Here is an 18046-nt window from a genome sequence, read left to right on the forward strand (position 1 = left end):
TAGAGGTGATGTTGCCTACCCTACCACCTGGGGTCGGCCCCCCAGGAAGTCCAGTTTCCAGTGGCAGAGGGAGGTGTTCTGTCCCAGGGTCCTAAGCTTGGTGATGAGCTAGGAGGGGACAATGTGTTGAACGCTGAGCTGTAGTCAATGAATTACATTTTCAAGCAATGCTTATTACAAGGTTATTACTGATTTATAAACTACAATATCCTATATTAACTAATGATGAACAGTCTATAACTACTTAGTTATAAACCCTTTACAAGCTCTTATTTGTAGTCGGCTGGCTATTATTTCCTTGGGCCTACATAGGGGTTGGATCTCATGAATGAGTTGCTGCATGATGCACTGCTTCTGTTGATCGCCCTGTAGCCGCCTTTGATAGGATTGTGAGTTCAATATTTTGTGGGTTGGTTTAATGATGCTCAGGATGCGTGAGACAGGGGCGGAGCACAGCGGCTGTTGGGATGCGCTGCAGTGGAGCCGAAAATCTGGGAAATCAGACTGTCAAACCTAAGGTTATGGTCTAGTCTCTCAATAACAATAAGCTTTAAAGATTATCTCTTCATCATTGTTTACCACGTCTGGCCGGTGGCAAACATTTTCAACAAGTTTTCTCCTTTTTCTCCTTGCAGGTTGATTGCGACACTGGCGTAAGGTTTCCTCCTCCCGCCTCCTCTCCTTTCGGCACTGATTGAAATTCATGCAGATCAAAGATCGCTTTCGTTTACTGTTATGGTAACTCGCAGCTGCGGCAGTTGAGTTGGCGTGCTGTGGGGAAGGAAGGAACCCGGCGTGAACAGATAATGGCCTCAGAGCCGGCGGAGTAATGGGATCGGTCGCCTACCGCAGCCATGGCCAGATCAACAAACAGAAGCGCCAAGGATGGAGATTCAAGGGTGTCTGCTCCCACGGACCGGGCAGAGGCGCGGGACCTGAGCGACCCCAGAGAACTGTCTCTTGAAGAAGTGCTGATATCCTACGAGCAGCCCATAAACGAGGAGCAGGCTTGGGCGATGTGTTATCAATGCTGCAGCTGGCTGAGAGTGCCGCGCCCGGCCACTGTGACTGGTAGAGTTTACCGGGTGAAGGACCCGTCCTCTATACTCCTACTCAGGGATGGGACGGTTTCCCCAAAGCAAGAACCAGGTAAGAGAGCTCTGTTAGCTCATGTTATTTATTTATCTAACTTCCTGACTGCCATGTGCTGCACCAAAATACCTTCATCTAAACTATAGCCTACAATATAATTTATTATAGGCTTTTCAGCTATTGCTCAGTGAATTTGATAGGCTATTGATTCCCTATTTGTAGGCTATAATTGCAACATGGTATATTGTTTTGAATGGGCAATTTACAATAAATGCGTCAGTCGCACACCCTCCCCACACAGGGATGGTTTGGATTGGCAATTAATCATACAGTGCAATTCCCCCATGTATCGATTTGTTACAGAAGGTTTAGAGTTTAGACATATTTTGCAGATTTGTAATCTGTTCACCATTCACAAGTGTTTCTGTTAAAGGATCCCTTTGGATGCCAAGAAAATACCTGGGTGCACTATGGGCCCAGGGCCCAAAGAAAAACTATAAAAACAGAGTTGCTGGCATAACTAATGGGCCATGACATGATAAAATAAAGGATACAATTGGGAGTGGAAAGAGATAGTAGGCTAGTAGATAACGAAATGTTGCAACATTAAGGGTGACCATGGAAATAACACAAAGTTGAGAAAAATATGAAATCACCTTATCACTATGCTAATTTTCTATTTCATTTTAAATAGGTTACTTTGTAAGAGGTAATACAAGTAAAATGATGTCACAACAAGTTGGACAATAGGTCATCCAGTAGTTTAGGCTATAGATCAGTTGCTGAGACAGAGTTGTATAGGCCCACATATATAAATACTTTTTAGTTTTTATTATTATTGAACACCGACAGAAGTATATAAAGAACAATGTAAATCGCAATTAATAACAGAGACAGTTATTGATAGCCCACTACAGCGTCACTGTGGGCATCTTGTCTTGGGAGTTGTTTACTTAGGAGGGGTGTTTCTTGGATAGTCAGTCAATTTAATGGCCGCAGCAAAGGATATTACTGCATATGTATGGTACATGTGTCCTTGCTCATGACCCGATTGTATTGCATTATTGATGCAGTTGGTCTGTATGGGTAGAGTTGAATACATATGTTGTTCTGGACTTTCATCACACATCACAACCTGTCTGGTCATCACAATTACTTATTAACCCTGGCAAATGAGTGAGTAATGAAGTAGGCTACAGGGATTGTTGGTTAAGGTTTAAGGTTAGTCTACTAAGGGTGTGTTTTATACTGATTATGAATGAGGTCATCCGGAAGTTGATGTATCTATATTTGGATTGTACCTGGTGAGGTCACTAGTAATCTCACTCTCTCTATATTCTGTCCCCCGCCCTCTCTTTTCCCTATAGTTCTCTCTGATACGCTTGTATTTATTTTTTAACTCCCTCTGTTTTTTTATGTACATTTCTTGTCCCCCATATTTCCATGGCAACAGATGACACGGTCCATATTTTGAGTGTGGGGGAAATCACAGGGGCAGCAGACATAAAACAGTACCAAAATAGAAGAAATCTTGAAAACATTGCCTGAAAGAGAAATAAGGCTGTGTTTACACAGGAAGTCCAATTCTCATCTTTTTTCCACAAATTGGTCTTTGGACCAATCACGTCAGATCTTTTTTAGAGCTTATCTGATTGGCCAATTAGTGAAAGAAATATCAGAATTGGGCTGCCTGTCTAAACGCAGCCAAACTATCATCACCAGACATTTACAAGATGAAAGAGTCCATGTTCTCTCACAGACACTGTCTGTGTCATTGGTTACATGACCCTGACCGGCCATAATGAAACCTGTCTAATGGTTCAGAAAGGATCTATTACTCTGCTTCTGATGGGCTTGAATAGAAATGTCTTCACCCTCCTGAAAGAGAACAGTACTAGCACTTTGTGTCAGGCAGACTCTTTGCCCACGGCACGGATATATTTAGTCTCTGTTTCTCTGGGCCTAGCCCTGCTTTCAGTGCTTTGTTCTGGACAGAAAGAGCAGCACTGACCCCTCACCCAGGCCTCTCCACTAGTCTCCGGTTCTGCAGGGCTGCTGTGCTGAATGTGTGGTTTCAGTCCTCCCAGGTGTCATTACTGACATCTGAGCCCTGCGCTCCCCTGTACACACAGACAACTGAGCCGCTACTGGCTAGCTGAGTTGTGACTGCAGCACATCAGATATATAGAATGTAATGACTGTGAAATGAAAAATGCGCATTCTAGAGTCATAAAGGGATCAATGGTGGGAAAATTATGCATCTTTTCTGTATTTTCTTCTGTATATCATATTTTCTATTCATATTTAGACCCATGAAATGCAAAGTAACCCAACGCTATATTAGGGAATTATAACCTTTTACAGGTCTAAAAAGCCAATATTTCTCAGATCAACACAGAATATATTGGATAAAAAATGTGTGAAATGAATGGAGATCTCCAGACCATGTCAGGGAGGAGAGCAGGCATTAAACAGTTTTTGTTGCTGAGGTAATGCAGCCGCATGCCTACTTTCTTGTCTTCATAGATGACATAGATGGACCTCCCCTTCCACCAATTGCAGAGCGCCAGGTGAGTTTCTGAACCCCTCATCCCCACCTGTAATACACAACCCACTGTCATAGGTGAATGTCAGTCTTTTCCCTCTTTTATCAACTATAAGGACACGTCTGCTCTGCCGGTCTCCGTATTTGGAGCTGGCCCTTTTCCCTCCACCTCAAGGTCTCCAGCTGTTCAGTCCTATTTATTTCCTCTATAACTTGCTTCTGTTTCCTCAGCTGATTCAGTCTCTGGGAGTGGCCATCTACCAGGCCCTAGACTGGGGACTGGATGACAGTGAGGAGCGGGAGCTGAGTCCTCAGCTGGAGCGGCTCATTGAGCGCATGGCGGGAGGAGATCATAGCCTGCAGGCTGACTCCGGCGGTGGCAACGGAACAACAGATGAGGGCTACAGTGGACAGGAGGAGGAGGAAGGGGAAGAGGAGGGAGAAAAGGGGGCTATAAGACCAGTGTGTACATTCAGCCAGGTGATGACGCTGTGCACCTCCAGATTGACAAACCCTGCCCTTGCTCCGGAGCACTACCAGGCCGTGTGCAGAGCCTTGTTCGTTGAGACTCTTGAGCTGCAAACCTTCCTGATCAAAATCCGAAATGCCAAGGAGGTATGTTCCTGGTTTGTCTGTATATCAGAGATTACAGAGCCGTCATGTGTAAAGCTCTGAAGTCATTGTTAACTGAATAGTTGTGTTATCATCAGTGTATTATTATTTCTCTGTAGATGCTGAAGAAGATCAAAGGAGAGGATCCTCAGGAAGACCAAGCTGAGATCGATGCACTGAAACACACAGACTGGGTGAGATTCAGGGATTGTGTGTGTTGTCTGTCACTGTGTGTGTAGGTGAGGATATGTTCTTTCATTGGGTTGATGGGGTGTGTGAGGTACATGAGGGCTCATGTGTGAGTGTACACTGCGTTCAGAAGGTATTCACACCCCTTGACCTTTTCCAAATTTGATTGTTTTACAAAGTGGAGTTAAAATGGGTTTAATTGTCATTTTTGGTCAACGATTTACACAAAATACTATGTAATGTCAAAGTGGAAGAAAAATGTTACAACATTTATAAAAAAAAATGTATGAAAAAGAAAACAGTAATACTGTATGTCTTCATTATATAAGTATTCACCCCACTGAGACAATACATGTTAGAATCACCTTTGGCAGCGATTACAGCTGTGACTCTTTCTGGGTAAGTCTCTAAGAGCTTTGCACACCTGGATTGTACAATATTTGCCCATTTATTATTTTAAAAATTCTTCAAGTTGGTTGTTGATCATTGCTAGAAAGCCAGTTTAAAGTCTTGCCATAGATTTTCAAGCCGATTTAAGTCAAAACTGCAAATTGGCCACTCAGGAACATTCAGTGTTGTCTTGGTAAGCAACTCCAGTGTAGATTTGGCCTTGTAGTTTAGGTTATTGTCCTGCTGAAAGGGGAATTTGTCTCCCCGTGTTTGTTGGGATGAAGACTGAAACAGGTTTTCCTCTTGGATTTTTCCTGTGTTTAGCTGTGTTCCATTTCTTTTTATCCAAAAAACTCCTTAGTCCTTTCCGATGACAAGTATACCCTTAGCAGCCACCACCATGCTTGAAAATATGAGGTGATACTCAGTGATGTGTTGGATTTGCCCCGAACGTAACACTTTGTATTCAAGACAAAAAGTAAATTTCTTTGGCACATTTTTTGCAGTATTACTTAAGTGCCTTGTTGCAAACAGAATGCATGTTTTGGAATATTTTTATTCTGTACTGGCTTCTTTTTTCTCTTCTTTTCACTCTGTCATTTAGGTTAGTATTGTGGAGTAACTACAATGTTGTTGATCCAGCCTTTGTTTTCTCCTGTCACACTCATTTAACTCCTAACTGTTTTAAAGTCTCCATTTGCCTCATGGTGAAATCTCTGAGCAGTTTTCCTTCCTCAACTGCAACTGAGTTAGGAAGGACGCCTGTATCTTTGTAGTGACTCTGTATTGATGGACCATCCAAAGCCTAATTCATAACTTCACCATGCTCAATGGGATATTCCATGTCTGTTGTTTTTGTACTTTTTTTAAATTTACATTTATCAATCGCAAGGCATTAAAAAAACCTCCCTGGTCTTTGTGGTTGAATCTGTGCTTAAAATTCACTGCTCGATTGAGTGACCTTACAGATAATTGTGTGTGTGGGGTAGAGATCATATTAAGACCTATTATTGAACACTGAATGAGTTCATGTAAGTTATTATGTCATTTGTTAAGCACATTTTTACTCCAACACTTATTTAGGCTTGCCATAACAAAGGGGTTAAATACTTGTTGACCGTAGACATTTCAGCTTTTAAATGTTTTTTTTATGTGAACATTTTCTACTAACAAAATTCCACTTTGACATTATGGAGTATTGTGTGTAGATCAGTGACACAATCTCCACTTAATCAATTTTAAATTCAGGCTGTAACACAACAAAATGTGGGAAAAGTAAAGGGGTATGAATACTTTCTGAAGGCACTGTATATGTGTATTTCAGACTCGTCTCTGGGTCCAGTTGATGAAGGAGCTGAGACAAGGGGTGAAACTGAAGAAGGTGAAGGAGCATGAGTTTGACACACTGCCCACTGAGTTCAGCCTCACACCCTTTGAGATGCTCATGCAGGACATCCGCATCCGCAAGTTCCAGCTGCGGAAAGTCATGGTGAGCTGGGTATTGGTACTGATAGACTCTTGATCAATGGATTAGACAGAATTAACACAGAATTATACAACCTATAATTCAACCTATTTTCATGGGAAATGTAATGATTAATATATGACAGTAGTTATTTCTCCTGTATGTATCTCCCAGCCCTCACTCATTTTCTCTCTATAGGAGGATGGTGACATCCCCACACGAGTGAAAAGAAATGCCCATGAGCTTATTTTGGACTTCATCAGGTCTCGCCCTCCACTGAAACCGGTGTGTCCCTTCAATTACATTTTATTCTGTTGACTAGGGTGACCACATGTCCCGGATTGTGCGGGACAGTGCTGCATTTTGGCCCTTTTTCCCACAACCCAACAAGCATGTCCTGCATTTTATCAACAAATTCAAACACCACTAATTTGGAAGGAAAAAAAAGTTAATTTGTCCCATATTTCAAGTTAGAAATTCCAACCTGTCTCTTGCAGTCACGTTGGCTTATGAACAAATATATATCATAAGGATGTAGTACTGGTGAGGTTAAACACTTCTGCAATCGTTGTTGAGATCTGATATTATGTGTTGCGCAAGACGAGACGTAGGCCATGTCATAGGCCTATCGTCAACCAATCACATTTTTCAAATCCTTTCGGGCTAAATTCCAGCTAAACTTGGAGAGGACTATGGAAGTCCAGAGAGGACATATGAATAAAAAAAGTATTCCCTCGTTATATCGAGATCAAGACTTATTTATCTCAAGATCACGACATAATGAAAGTTGTTTTGTTGAGATCACGAGATAAACTCTATAAATAGGAGTGGACGTATTGATGGTAGATTGACAGCAGTGTCACTCTGCAAAGATCTAAGACCTTTCATTAGAGCACATCTGTTGTAAGTAGCCGTGTGCTAGTGTATAGGCCTGGGCCTTCATATCAAAGCTCTGGCAATGAAAGGCAAACAGTGGCAAACTGAGGAATTACAAATTCCAAACAAACTGTACATGTTACAGTATGTGTCTAGTCAGTGAGCTGATTTTGATAACTGGATGAATGGTGGAGCTGTCCTTCAGCACCACAACATTTTGCCCACCATTTATGGCTGAAATGACAAATAGACTGTAGTATTTAGAAACCTCAACATGTGATTCACTTCACCTGTTTTACTATTTTTCTGTACTACTTGTTAATTGTTGTTTGTAACTTTATATTTTGCTGATATTGACAGGCCAACCTCCCTGTTAAAACTATTAAAGAGATTAAAATGAACTTCTAATGGTAGACTGGTAAACTTTCGTTAACTTTCATTGGTAGTCTGCAACCACAGTCGTGGTAACCTTTCTTGCACTGGACATTCCAGATTCAATCCATTTAAAATTGTAGTGCAACCACACTTTTACATGTCTTTTAAAATGGTATTGTATTGGAGCCAAAACTGGAAGCCATCTATAACTGACAGACATAATGCAATTTCTACCTGGGTTAATCCTTAATCAAAATAAAAATGGATGTGCTGATCCACCATGGGCTCTGCCTCCTCAGCCATACTGTCGATCTATCATCAATAAGTCCACTCCTATTTATAGTTGATCTGGTGATCTCAACAACAACAAAATGTTTATGTCCTGATCACAAGAAATGTATTTTGTGATGTCAAAATGAGGGATTTTAAATTGTTTTATTCATATGTCCTCTCTGAACTTCCATGATTGAATCAGAATACAGGAAGGCTATAAAGTTTGTTGACACTGCTCTAATGTGCTCACAAAACAGTAACTCAATGCAGATTTGGACGTTTCACCGTAAAACGTGAAGAATTCTCATTTACAAGAAAGGAATGATGGCCTATTTTGAAAATTAGGTATGCTTAACTTGGTGTTTGAGGGTAGGTCTATTGAAAATAGATATTTTTCATGAGACAGTATGTGTGGGCATAGGCAAACATTGCAATTGGAGGATGCATTTTATGCATATTCTATAATGATATTCATTAGGCTACATCTGTCGATACAAAATTAAGAAATGATGATGTCATTAGCACTACACCATGAGCGGTGGATGACAAAAAAAGGCTACACTGTGCTGCGAATGCCCCGCGAAATCATCCCGCATTTGAGTATTTGAAATGTGGTCACCCTTCTGTTGATGTGACTACACTGGGCTTGTGCCAGTACCTTGTGCATAGACTGGTCAGTGAGACACAGCCTGAGACTGGGTCCTGTGTGTCTGTGTTTGTTTCTCCTGTGTTCTCAGTCAACCTGTGTGTTGTGTTGTGTTGCATGCTAGGCGTCGGCGCGCAACCTGCCCCCTCCTCCCCAGGAGCAGCAGTCCCTTCACGAACGCGTCCTCGCTGAAATCAAACAGGAGCGCAAACTGAAGCCTGTGGACCCACCCGGCTCCAAGAGATGTATGGATGTCACTGCCAGTGCATTAACACTTAGAACTATATGGGTCGTTCTTCAATTATGGTGGCATTTGGGCATGGCATTTTTGAAGAAATGTACTTCAGTTTTGTAGATTTTTTAAATTGAAATGTATTTGGGTACATATTCCCATTCTAAATCAACTAAATATAAGCTAATGGTAGCTTAATAACTTTAAATAATTTTTACCATTATGATAACATTGTGCCTCCAGTAGGAGTAGTAACACTCCAGTAGGAGTAAGTAGTAACACTCCAGTAGGAGTAAGTAGTAACACTCCAGTAGGAGTAAGTAGTAACACTCCAGTAGGAGTAAGTAGTAACACTCCAGTAGGAGTAAGTAGTAACACTCCAGTAGGAGTAAGTAGTAACACTCCAGTAGGAGTAAGTAGTAGTAACACTCCAGTAGGAGTAAGTAGTAGTAACACTCCAGTAGGAGTAAGTAGTAGTAACACTCCAGTAGGAGTAAGTAGTAGTAACACTCCAGTAGGAGTAAGTAGTAGTAACACTCCAGTAGGAGTAAGTAGTAGTAACACTCCAGTAGGAGTAGTAGAAGTAGTAACACTCCAGTAGGAGTAGTAGGAGTAGTAACACTCCAGTAGGAGTAGTAACACTCCAGTAGGAGTAAGTAGGAGTAGTAACACTCCAGGAGTAGGAGTAGCAACACTCCAGGAGTAGGAGTAGCAACACTCCAGGAGTAGGAGTAGCAACACTCCAGGAGTAGGAGTAGCAACACTCCAGGAGTAGGAGTAGCAACACTCCAGGAGTAGGAGTAGCAACACTCCAGGAGTAGGAGTAGCAACACTCCAGGAGTAGGAGTAGCAACACTCCAGGAGTAGGAGTAGCAACACTCTAGTAGTAGGAGTAGCAACACTCTAGGAGTAGCAACACTCTAGGAGTAGCAACACTCTAGGAGTAGCAACACTCTAGGAGTAGCAACACTCTAGGAGTAGGAGTAGTAACACTCTAGTAGTAGGAGTAGTAACACTCTAGTAGTAGGAGTAGTAACACTCTAGTAGTAGGAGTAGTAACACTCTAGTAGTAGGAGTAGTAACACTCCAGTAGTAGGAGTAGTAAAACCAAGGTCATCAAACCTTTAAAAAAAATTGAATCAAATGTTATTGGTCATGTACACGTGTTTAGCAGATGTTATTGCGGGTGTAGCGAAATGCTTTATTTATATATATATATATATATATACTTTTTTTAAATAACTAAGCTATGGAATTGTTTTAAGATGTTCATACCACGAATTTGGCCTTTACTACTATAGCCCATAGAAATGCATTGAATAACACATTCATAAATGGCAAAAAAGACAGTCAAAAAAATAAATCATGAGGAATAAGGTTTTGAAGTGTTTTTAAGAAAGCTCAGGGAATAGTTTTTTTGGACACGTTTAACTCCTTATTTTTGTTTTTGTGAGGAGACCGATTTTCGAGATATCTCATGGTCTGACAAACACCGCTGTAATTCGGCCACCTTCCACCGCAGATGTGGATGTGGTGGATTGAGACACAGCCCAGGCAAAATAAATATATCTTCAGCTTAAACTGACAGATTTTGATGGGGATTTTTCAAATTATGTTACTTAGATTGATGCAGGGGTGCGTCAATAGACTCTTAATGATTTGAAACAATGCATAAACATAAAGTCTGGCAGTATAAAAGACTTGCATTACGTTTTATTATTGATAAACAGTTCAATATAAAACAAAAACATGTATGACGTGTAACTGGCAAGTGTCTTCACTGATATTTTCACCCTCTCCCTTACCCAGTCTGTAATACCTACATGTTTCAAGCAGACCACCATAGTCCCTGTGCCCAAGAACACCAGGGTAACCTGTTTAAATGACTATCGCCCTGTAGCACTCACATCTGTAGCCATGAAATGCTTTGAAAGCCATGAAATACTATTTAACAGAGTCCCACTCGGCCTATGTCACAACTCTCCTTCCATGGCAATAGATAACAGCAAAACTCCAGCCAGCATGTTTAAAAAGGTAAAAGTGACACCAAATCTCCCAGCTCACATCAACACCATCATCCCAGACACCCTGGACCCACTCCAATTTGCATACCGCCCCAACAGATCCACAAATGATTCAACCTCTATTGCACTCCACACTGCCCTCTCCCACCTGGACAAAAGTAACACCTATGTGAGAATGCTGTTCATTGACTACAGCTCAGCGTTCAACACTATAGTGCCCACAAAGCTCATCACTAAGCTAAGGACCCTGGGACTGAACACCTCCCTCTGCAACTGGACTTCCTGACGGGCTGCTCCCAGGTGGTAAGAGTAGGCAACAACACGTCTGCCACACTGACCCTCAACAGGGGGGCCCAACAGGGCTCCCTATTCACCCACAACTGTGTGGCCACGCACGATTCCAACACCATCATTCATTTTGCAGACAACACGACGGTGGTAGGCCTGATCACCGATGAAGATGAGACAGCCTATAGTGAGGAGGTCAGAGACGTGGCAGTGTGGTGCCATGGCAACAACCTCTCCCTCAACGTCAGTGAGACAAAGGAGCTGATCGTGGACTACAGGAAACGGAGGACCGAGCACGCCCCCATTCATATTGACGGGGCTGTAGTGGAGCTGGTCGAGAACTTCAAGTTCCTCCGTGTCCATATCACTAAGGATTTTTCATGGTACACACACACCAACACAGTTGTGAAGAGGGCACGATAAAGCCTTTTCCCTCTCAGGAGGCTAAAAAGGTTTTGCATTGGCCCTCAGATCCTCAAAACGTTCTACAGCTGCACCATTGAGAGCATCTTGATCCACTGCATCACCGCTTGGTATGGCAACTGCTTGGCATCCGACCTCAAGGCGCTACAGAGGGTTGTCCGTACAGCCCAGTACATCACTGGGGCCGAGCTCCCTGCCATCCAAGACCTCTATACCAGGTGGTGTCAGAGGAAGACCCTAAAAATGATCAAAGACTCCAGCCACCCTAGTCATAGACTGTTTTCTCTGCTACTACACCGCAAGCTGTACCGATGCCTGGAATCAACAGGACCCTGAACAGCTTCTATCCCAAGCCATAAGACTGTAAAATAATTAGTTAAATAGTTAACCACAGAAGGCTGGTGGCACCTTAATTGGGGAGGATGGGCTTGTGGTAATGGCTGGATCAGAATAAGTAGAATGGTATCAAACACATGGTTTTATGCCGTTCCATTTGCTCTGTTCCAGCCATTATTATGAGCTGTCCTCCCCTCAGCAGCCTCCACTGTAGTTAACCAAATAGCTACCCGGACTATCTGCATTAAATCTTTATGCACTAACTATTTGTTTTACTCATCACATACATTGCTGCTACTGTTTATTATCTATCCTGTTGCCTAGTCACTTTATTCCTAGTTTAATGTACATATCCATCTCAATTACCTCATACCCCTGCACATCAACTTGGTAATGATACCCCGTGTATATAGCCAAGTTATCATTACTCATTGTGTATTTATTACCTTTGTTATTACGTGTTTTACTTTTCTATTATTTATCGATTTTCTTTCTCTCTGCATTGTTGGGAAGGGCCCGTAAGTATAAATAAAATTTGATTGGACTATTTGTCCTTTAAGTGTTTTTCATGGTTGCAAAGGCAAGGGACGCAAATGCCACCACGATTCAAGAACGACCCATACACCTAGCATCTACCTAGCGTGGCATGTATTCTAAATGTGTTTGAGAGTTCAGTGTTTGTGTGTTGTGTTTCATTCCCCAGCGTTTGGCTCCTTGCCCTGTCTGGCACCCACCTTCCCGTGTGATTTCAAATCTACTTCCTGCATTGACCTGTCAGTCTCAGAGCTTAGGTCCCGCCCCCCATCTCATCCTCGTGTTCTGCTCAAAGCTCCTACTCTTCAGGAGATGGAGGAGATGAGTATTTTGGAGGTGAGAGGAAAGAGAAGATGACAACTACAACAACATCTACCAATTAAGCCTCTCACACAAGAAGTCATGTTCCATTTTCTCCTCCTCCTGTCTTGTTGTTGCTGCAGGATGAGGAGTCTCCAGGAGAGCTCTGCCGGGCTGAGAGTTTTCCCACATCCATGAAACGGGACCGCTCCTTCTCTGAACATGACCTGGCTGAGCTCAGGGGGGAGATTCTCCCCTCACTGTCCGAATCCGCCCGTCTGGGAGGGGCTGTGTTGTGGAGGGGGGAGAGACCACGGTCACGCACGCTCTCAGGGGCTGGCCCACCCCCCACGTACAGAGGTCAGTATGCTCACTGAGCGTCCTCTCACTGCAGACAGTTTCATGTCTTGGTCAACAGAGGGAGACATTTACTGTATTCATGTGATACTGTAGCTCCAGTCATTAAGCTACTTACTGTAATCAGTTTATGAAACAGATATTTTGGTATTTTTGTCATGTAAAATATTTATTTATGTTGGAAAGCAAGCCTGACAAATCATATAATTGCAAATAAAAAACATTGGTATAAACTGTTAAAAAATGTAAAATAAATAAATGAAATGCAATAGAGTTTTTTTAGGGCTTCATGATGGATATAATAAACTTATAAAGCTGTACAGATAAGAACTAGATCCATAAAATGCTAGGAGGAAAACAGCTAATGGGTTTGATTGATTTCTTACGCCCCTTGATTGGTGAGATGAGGGAGATGTGTTGACCATAGCTAGTTAGTAAGTAAGTTCTCCATCTCCTTGCACAAGCCTTAGCCAGAATGGAGGCCCTTAACCCCAATCTATCTCCTTAACTCCCAACCTTCCAATCTCAGGGCGGACTCTGTAACCACAAGCCGACTGAGTTGGTTTTGACCTGGTTTTGACCATAGTAGGAGAGAACAAAAACAAATGGGGGTTCAGTGAGCTGTCGCCACTGTTCTAGGGGAATGTCAACCCCTTCTCATCACAGACTTGTCCAAAGTGTAGTGATGAGCAGCTGATTTACATTAGCCTACATTTAGCCTGCTGTTGTTTTCTAGTTGTTTGGTCCTCGCTCTAACCCTAAGACTTGGCTGTGGTTAAACCCCATAGGAGTCTACAGCCATGTCACAGGGTTAGTCCTCGCTCCTGCTTCCTTTACATTTAGCATAAAGAAGGCATTGGCATTTATTTAGTCTTAGAGGTTACATCACATACAAAGTCTTACTACTAATACCTAGCCTAATTTTTATTTACTCCGACCCCAATTTAGTTCCCCTCTTGAATGTCAAAAAAGGATCTGCTGTGATCTCCTTGCAAGTGTTCCTGCATGCGTTATATTCCACCAAAAACAAACAGATAAAAACACTAGATGTCACCACTAACTTATTTCAATGACAGCTCATTTTCAGCCTACAGCTTTGGATGTTCAGAGCTCTGACTCAATAGAAGAACATCATGGACTGTGATTCAAAGCTTTCTTCCTATTCCTCTGTCTGTCTGTCTCCGTCTCCCTGTTCCAAGCCCCTCTTCCTGTGCCAAGCTGGGTGCCCCTCTCCCCTGCCCGTATCTCTCTCAGCTCAGTGGATGAGACCACAGAAGGGGCAGAGACTGGCTCCAGCTCTCGGGGTGGCTATAAACACCAGTGGATGGTGAGTGGCCCATTGTCTTCCATCACCTCTCCACACTGCTTCCTCTGGGTGCTCCACTTAAACCTGACATGACTAATCTATGCGATCTCCTCTCTACCTACTCAACCCCTCTCTATATCCCTGTGAAGGAGGAATTCAGTCACCCAGTGGAGAGTCTTGCCTTAACAGTCGATGAGGTCATCAATGTGCGTCGTGTGCTGGTGAAAGCAGAGATGGAGAAGTACATCCAGAACAAGGAACTTTATTCCAATCTGAGGAGAGGCAAGGTACAGGCAGTTACGTCATATCCTTTCATATTGTTCTCTCAAAGCCTTATGAGTGAGGTTTTATCGATAGTATATGTATGTGTCTCCCAGGTGTGCTGTTGCTGCAGAATTAAATTCCCCCTCTTTTCCTGGCCATCCACCTGCCTGCTCTGTAAAAGGTCAGTAAACACTACACAGTATGTAGTGTTACATTAGTACATGCGCCTTTTGAAATAACACCATATTCAATTAATTTAAACTTGGTCAAGAAGAACAAGAATAATGTTGCTTTTTACATACCATTGTGGGTTTGATTGAATAGCGCCATATGCGTTGTTGGCAGTGTAATTCAGGGGATTCTTAGCTCTGTCCCTGTGCTTCTCTCTCCTTCAGGTCTGTCTGTGGATCCTGCAGTGCAAAGGTATCCAACAGCCCCTTCCTCTTTGACAGTGTAAATGCAAATTCATGTTTTTGGAATGTGTGATATTTTCACAGTTCTTTCTGCTAATGTGGTTTGTATTCAATATACAGTATATATCATTAGACGAGCAAAATATGTTCTGTGGTGGCTCATAATATTATTCTGTGCTTTTAATCATGTCAATTATTTTAATTTGTGCCTCAGTCATCAGACCATTTGGATTTGTGTTTCTGTGCTAAATAGGTTTTAGGTCTGGGCTGTTGTAGTTTGTCGTGTGAGATTGTGGTTTGTCTTTGCTGTGTTGTGCTGTTTATTCATAGTTCTGAATATATACTGAACAAAAATGTAAACGCAACATGCAACAATTTCAACGGTTTTGCTGAGTTACATTTCATATAAGGAAGTCAGGCAAATGAAATAAATTCATTAGGCCCTAATATATGGATTTCACATGCGGCAGGGGCGCAGCCATGGGTGGGCCGGGAGGGCATAGGTCCACCCACTGGGGAGCCAGGCCCAGCCAATCAGAATGAGTTTTTCCCCACAAAAGGGCTTTATTACAGACATAAATACTCCTCAGTTTCATCAGATGTCCGGGTGGCTGGTCTCAGATGTTCCCGCAGGTGAAGAAGCTGGATGTGGAGGTACTGAGCTGGTGTGGTTACATGTGGTCTGCGGTTGGGAGGCAGGTTGGATATACTGCCAAATTCTGTAAAACAACATTGGAGGCAGCTTATGGTAGAGAAATTAACATTTAATTATCTGGCAACAGCTCTGGTGGACATTCCTGCAGTCAGCATTCCAATTGGACACTCCCTCAAAACTTGAGACATCTGTGGCATTGTGTTGCGTGACAAAACTGCAATTTTTAGAGTGGCCTTTTATTGTCCCCAGTACAAGGTGCACTTGTGTAATGATCATGCTATTTATTCAGCTTCTTGATATACCACACCTGTCAGGTGGATGGATTTTCTTGGCCAAGGAGAAATACTCACTAACAGGGATGTAAACAAATTTGTGCACATCATTTCAGAGAAATCAGCTTTTTGTGATATAGACAATTTCTGGGATCTTTTGTGTCAGCTCATGAAACATGGGACCAACACTTCACATGTTGTGTTTATTTTTTTGTTCAGTATAGTTTGTGATTGTGCTTTGAGGTTCTGTTGAGGTTGATGTTTTGTGACATTGTTTCTCCCTCATTCTCGCAGCTCTGTCTTCTCATATTTCCTAATCATATCAAGTCTGCCATTTCCTCTTCACTTTCTCCTGCAGATATATGATCTCTCTGTTCTTCAAACGTCCTACTCCTCCTCCTCCTCCTCACCCATGCCCATTTTAACTATCTATTTTCCCTCACCCTCTGCCACAGATGAAGATTCCTTCCAAGAAGATGGCCCACATCCCAGTCTACACTGTGGGCTTTCACAGCAGCCCAAAGAGCCATGGTCGCAAGAGTGAGGTCTACAAGTGAGTCTTGTCTGCCTGTACAGTATATCTTTCAGTCTATTTGAGTTACTTCATGGCCACTGAACTGGATCTCTTTACCTCAGCAGAGGAAGTCTTTGCTCACCCCAGCCAATAGTAACTCACATGCTTAATCCAATCACTTGCCATCCTCTAGATCGCTCAGCATTTGTTATGCAACTCCTCCATTTCACTCAGATCTCTAAGTAGCCATTATGTAATAATTACCCATCTGATTGCTCCGCAGTCTGTCTTTAATGTCTCCCTTTAGGCCATTATAGATGGGTAGGGCCTAGAGTTGTTCCAAACCATGTGCCCTGACCGCGAAAAACTCCAGGCCAATGCGACCTGATCAGAGTGTTCCTGGTCATGTTATATACTCAGAGCACTCCACTGAAGGGTTATAACACCTGTCTCCCTCTCCACAGATCTTTGCGTACTCTCTCCCGCCGATCTGTGGAGGAGGAGTTCCCCCACCTGTACGCCCACGGCTGCAGCCTGCGGGATGTCTGTGCAGACTGCACCAAGTTTGTGGCTGATGTCATCTCGTCCAGTCGCAAGAGCCTGGACATCCTCAACAACACTCCCAAGAGGGAGAGTGCTGCGCCCAAGACACACCCCCAACCTCATGCATCACCACATCCGCCCACCTTGAAGAGGAAGAACAAGTGAATAGATTGACTGTTGGTTTTTCCTGCGCCTCCTTAGCAGGGTTGCACATGTGCTGCACTACTAGCCTACTCAAACACCCCGCCATTCCCCCTAACCTGCAAGTACCCCCTCCCCCTGCTGAAGTGCTTGTTAAGGGTTGTTCCTCCCCCACTCCACTGTGGAGGTTCATAGGAGGATGTGGCCTAGGCACAACAATAAGTCTGCCTCATCACACCAGTGATTACTTCACTCACTGGTCTGATGCACAGCTGAAACTGAGAGAGAGGACGTAAGGGAGAAGTGGAGGGCAAGCAGAGAGGGGAGGCAAAACAGAGGGAGGAGGAAATAGGTGAGAGAGGAAGAGGTAAGGATGATTGGAAGAAGGAGATGTATCTACTGTAGGAGCCAAGAGTTTGGTTTAGGCTAAACATTTAGCTCCCCAGTTGCCTTGATGTAGTTATGAAACACCAAAATAACACATTTTAACTGTAAACACATCTTGCCATGACACACCTTAGAACACTGTATTTTTTTTGTGGAATGTTAAAACAACACTATGGTAAGCTCAATAGAAGAGATATTTCACTATGACAATAATTGTTGGAATGTGCTAGGATTGTCTGTGGTCCAACTTAATGATGCATGGTGACATTGTCTGTACGACTGTTTGAATGTAACCGGGTCTGAGAGGACTAGTAAAGGTCAGTTCTGGGTAAAAGAGATCCTGAGAGAGGCCTGTCCTGTTGGCAGCACACTGGACTGGACGCCAGCCACCTATCTCTGCTGCTTCAGAATGACATTAAGCCCCCTCTCTCACCCTCGATGGTCCTGTGAGATCTGCTCTAATTTTCTAAACACTAAGTAAACCTCAACTGCAATAAATCTAATGTAACCATGAAGTACTATGTCTACAGTGTGGATCTGTCTATCCTTCCATAGAAGGCTAAGTAAGCATTATACTGTATATTTCTATATAAC

General features: G+C 42.9%; 1 protein-coding gene across 1 annotated transcript; it reads left to right on the forward strand.

Moving 5' to 3' along the window:
* Positions 1-356: 356 nt before the first annotated feature.
* LOC106560903 (protein spire homolog 2) lies at positions 357-17967 on the forward strand. The gene is made up of 16 exons (XM_014124319.2): positions 357-518; positions 636-1149; positions 3619-3662; positions 3869-4252; positions 4369-4443; positions 6153-6317; positions 6492-6578; positions 8588-8708; positions 12470-12636; positions 12744-12960; positions 14157-14284; positions 14413-14550; positions 14641-14708; positions 14923-14950; positions 16323-16420; positions 16846-17967. The coding sequence occupies exons 2-16, from the start codon at positions 855-857 to the stop codon at positions 17087-17089; spliced, it is 2259 nt and encodes a 752-aa protein (XP_013979794.1). The 5' UTR covers positions 357-518; positions 636-854; the 3' UTR covers positions 17090-17967.
* Positions 17968-18046: the final 79 nt, after the last annotated feature.

This window comes from Salmo salar, chromosome ssa10 (genome assembly GCF_905237065.1).
Source record: "Salmo salar chromosome ssa10, Ssal_v3.1, whole genome shotgun sequence".
Lineage (NCBI taxonomy): Eukaryota > Metazoa > Chordata > Actinopteri > Salmoniformes > Salmonidae > Salmo > Salmo salar.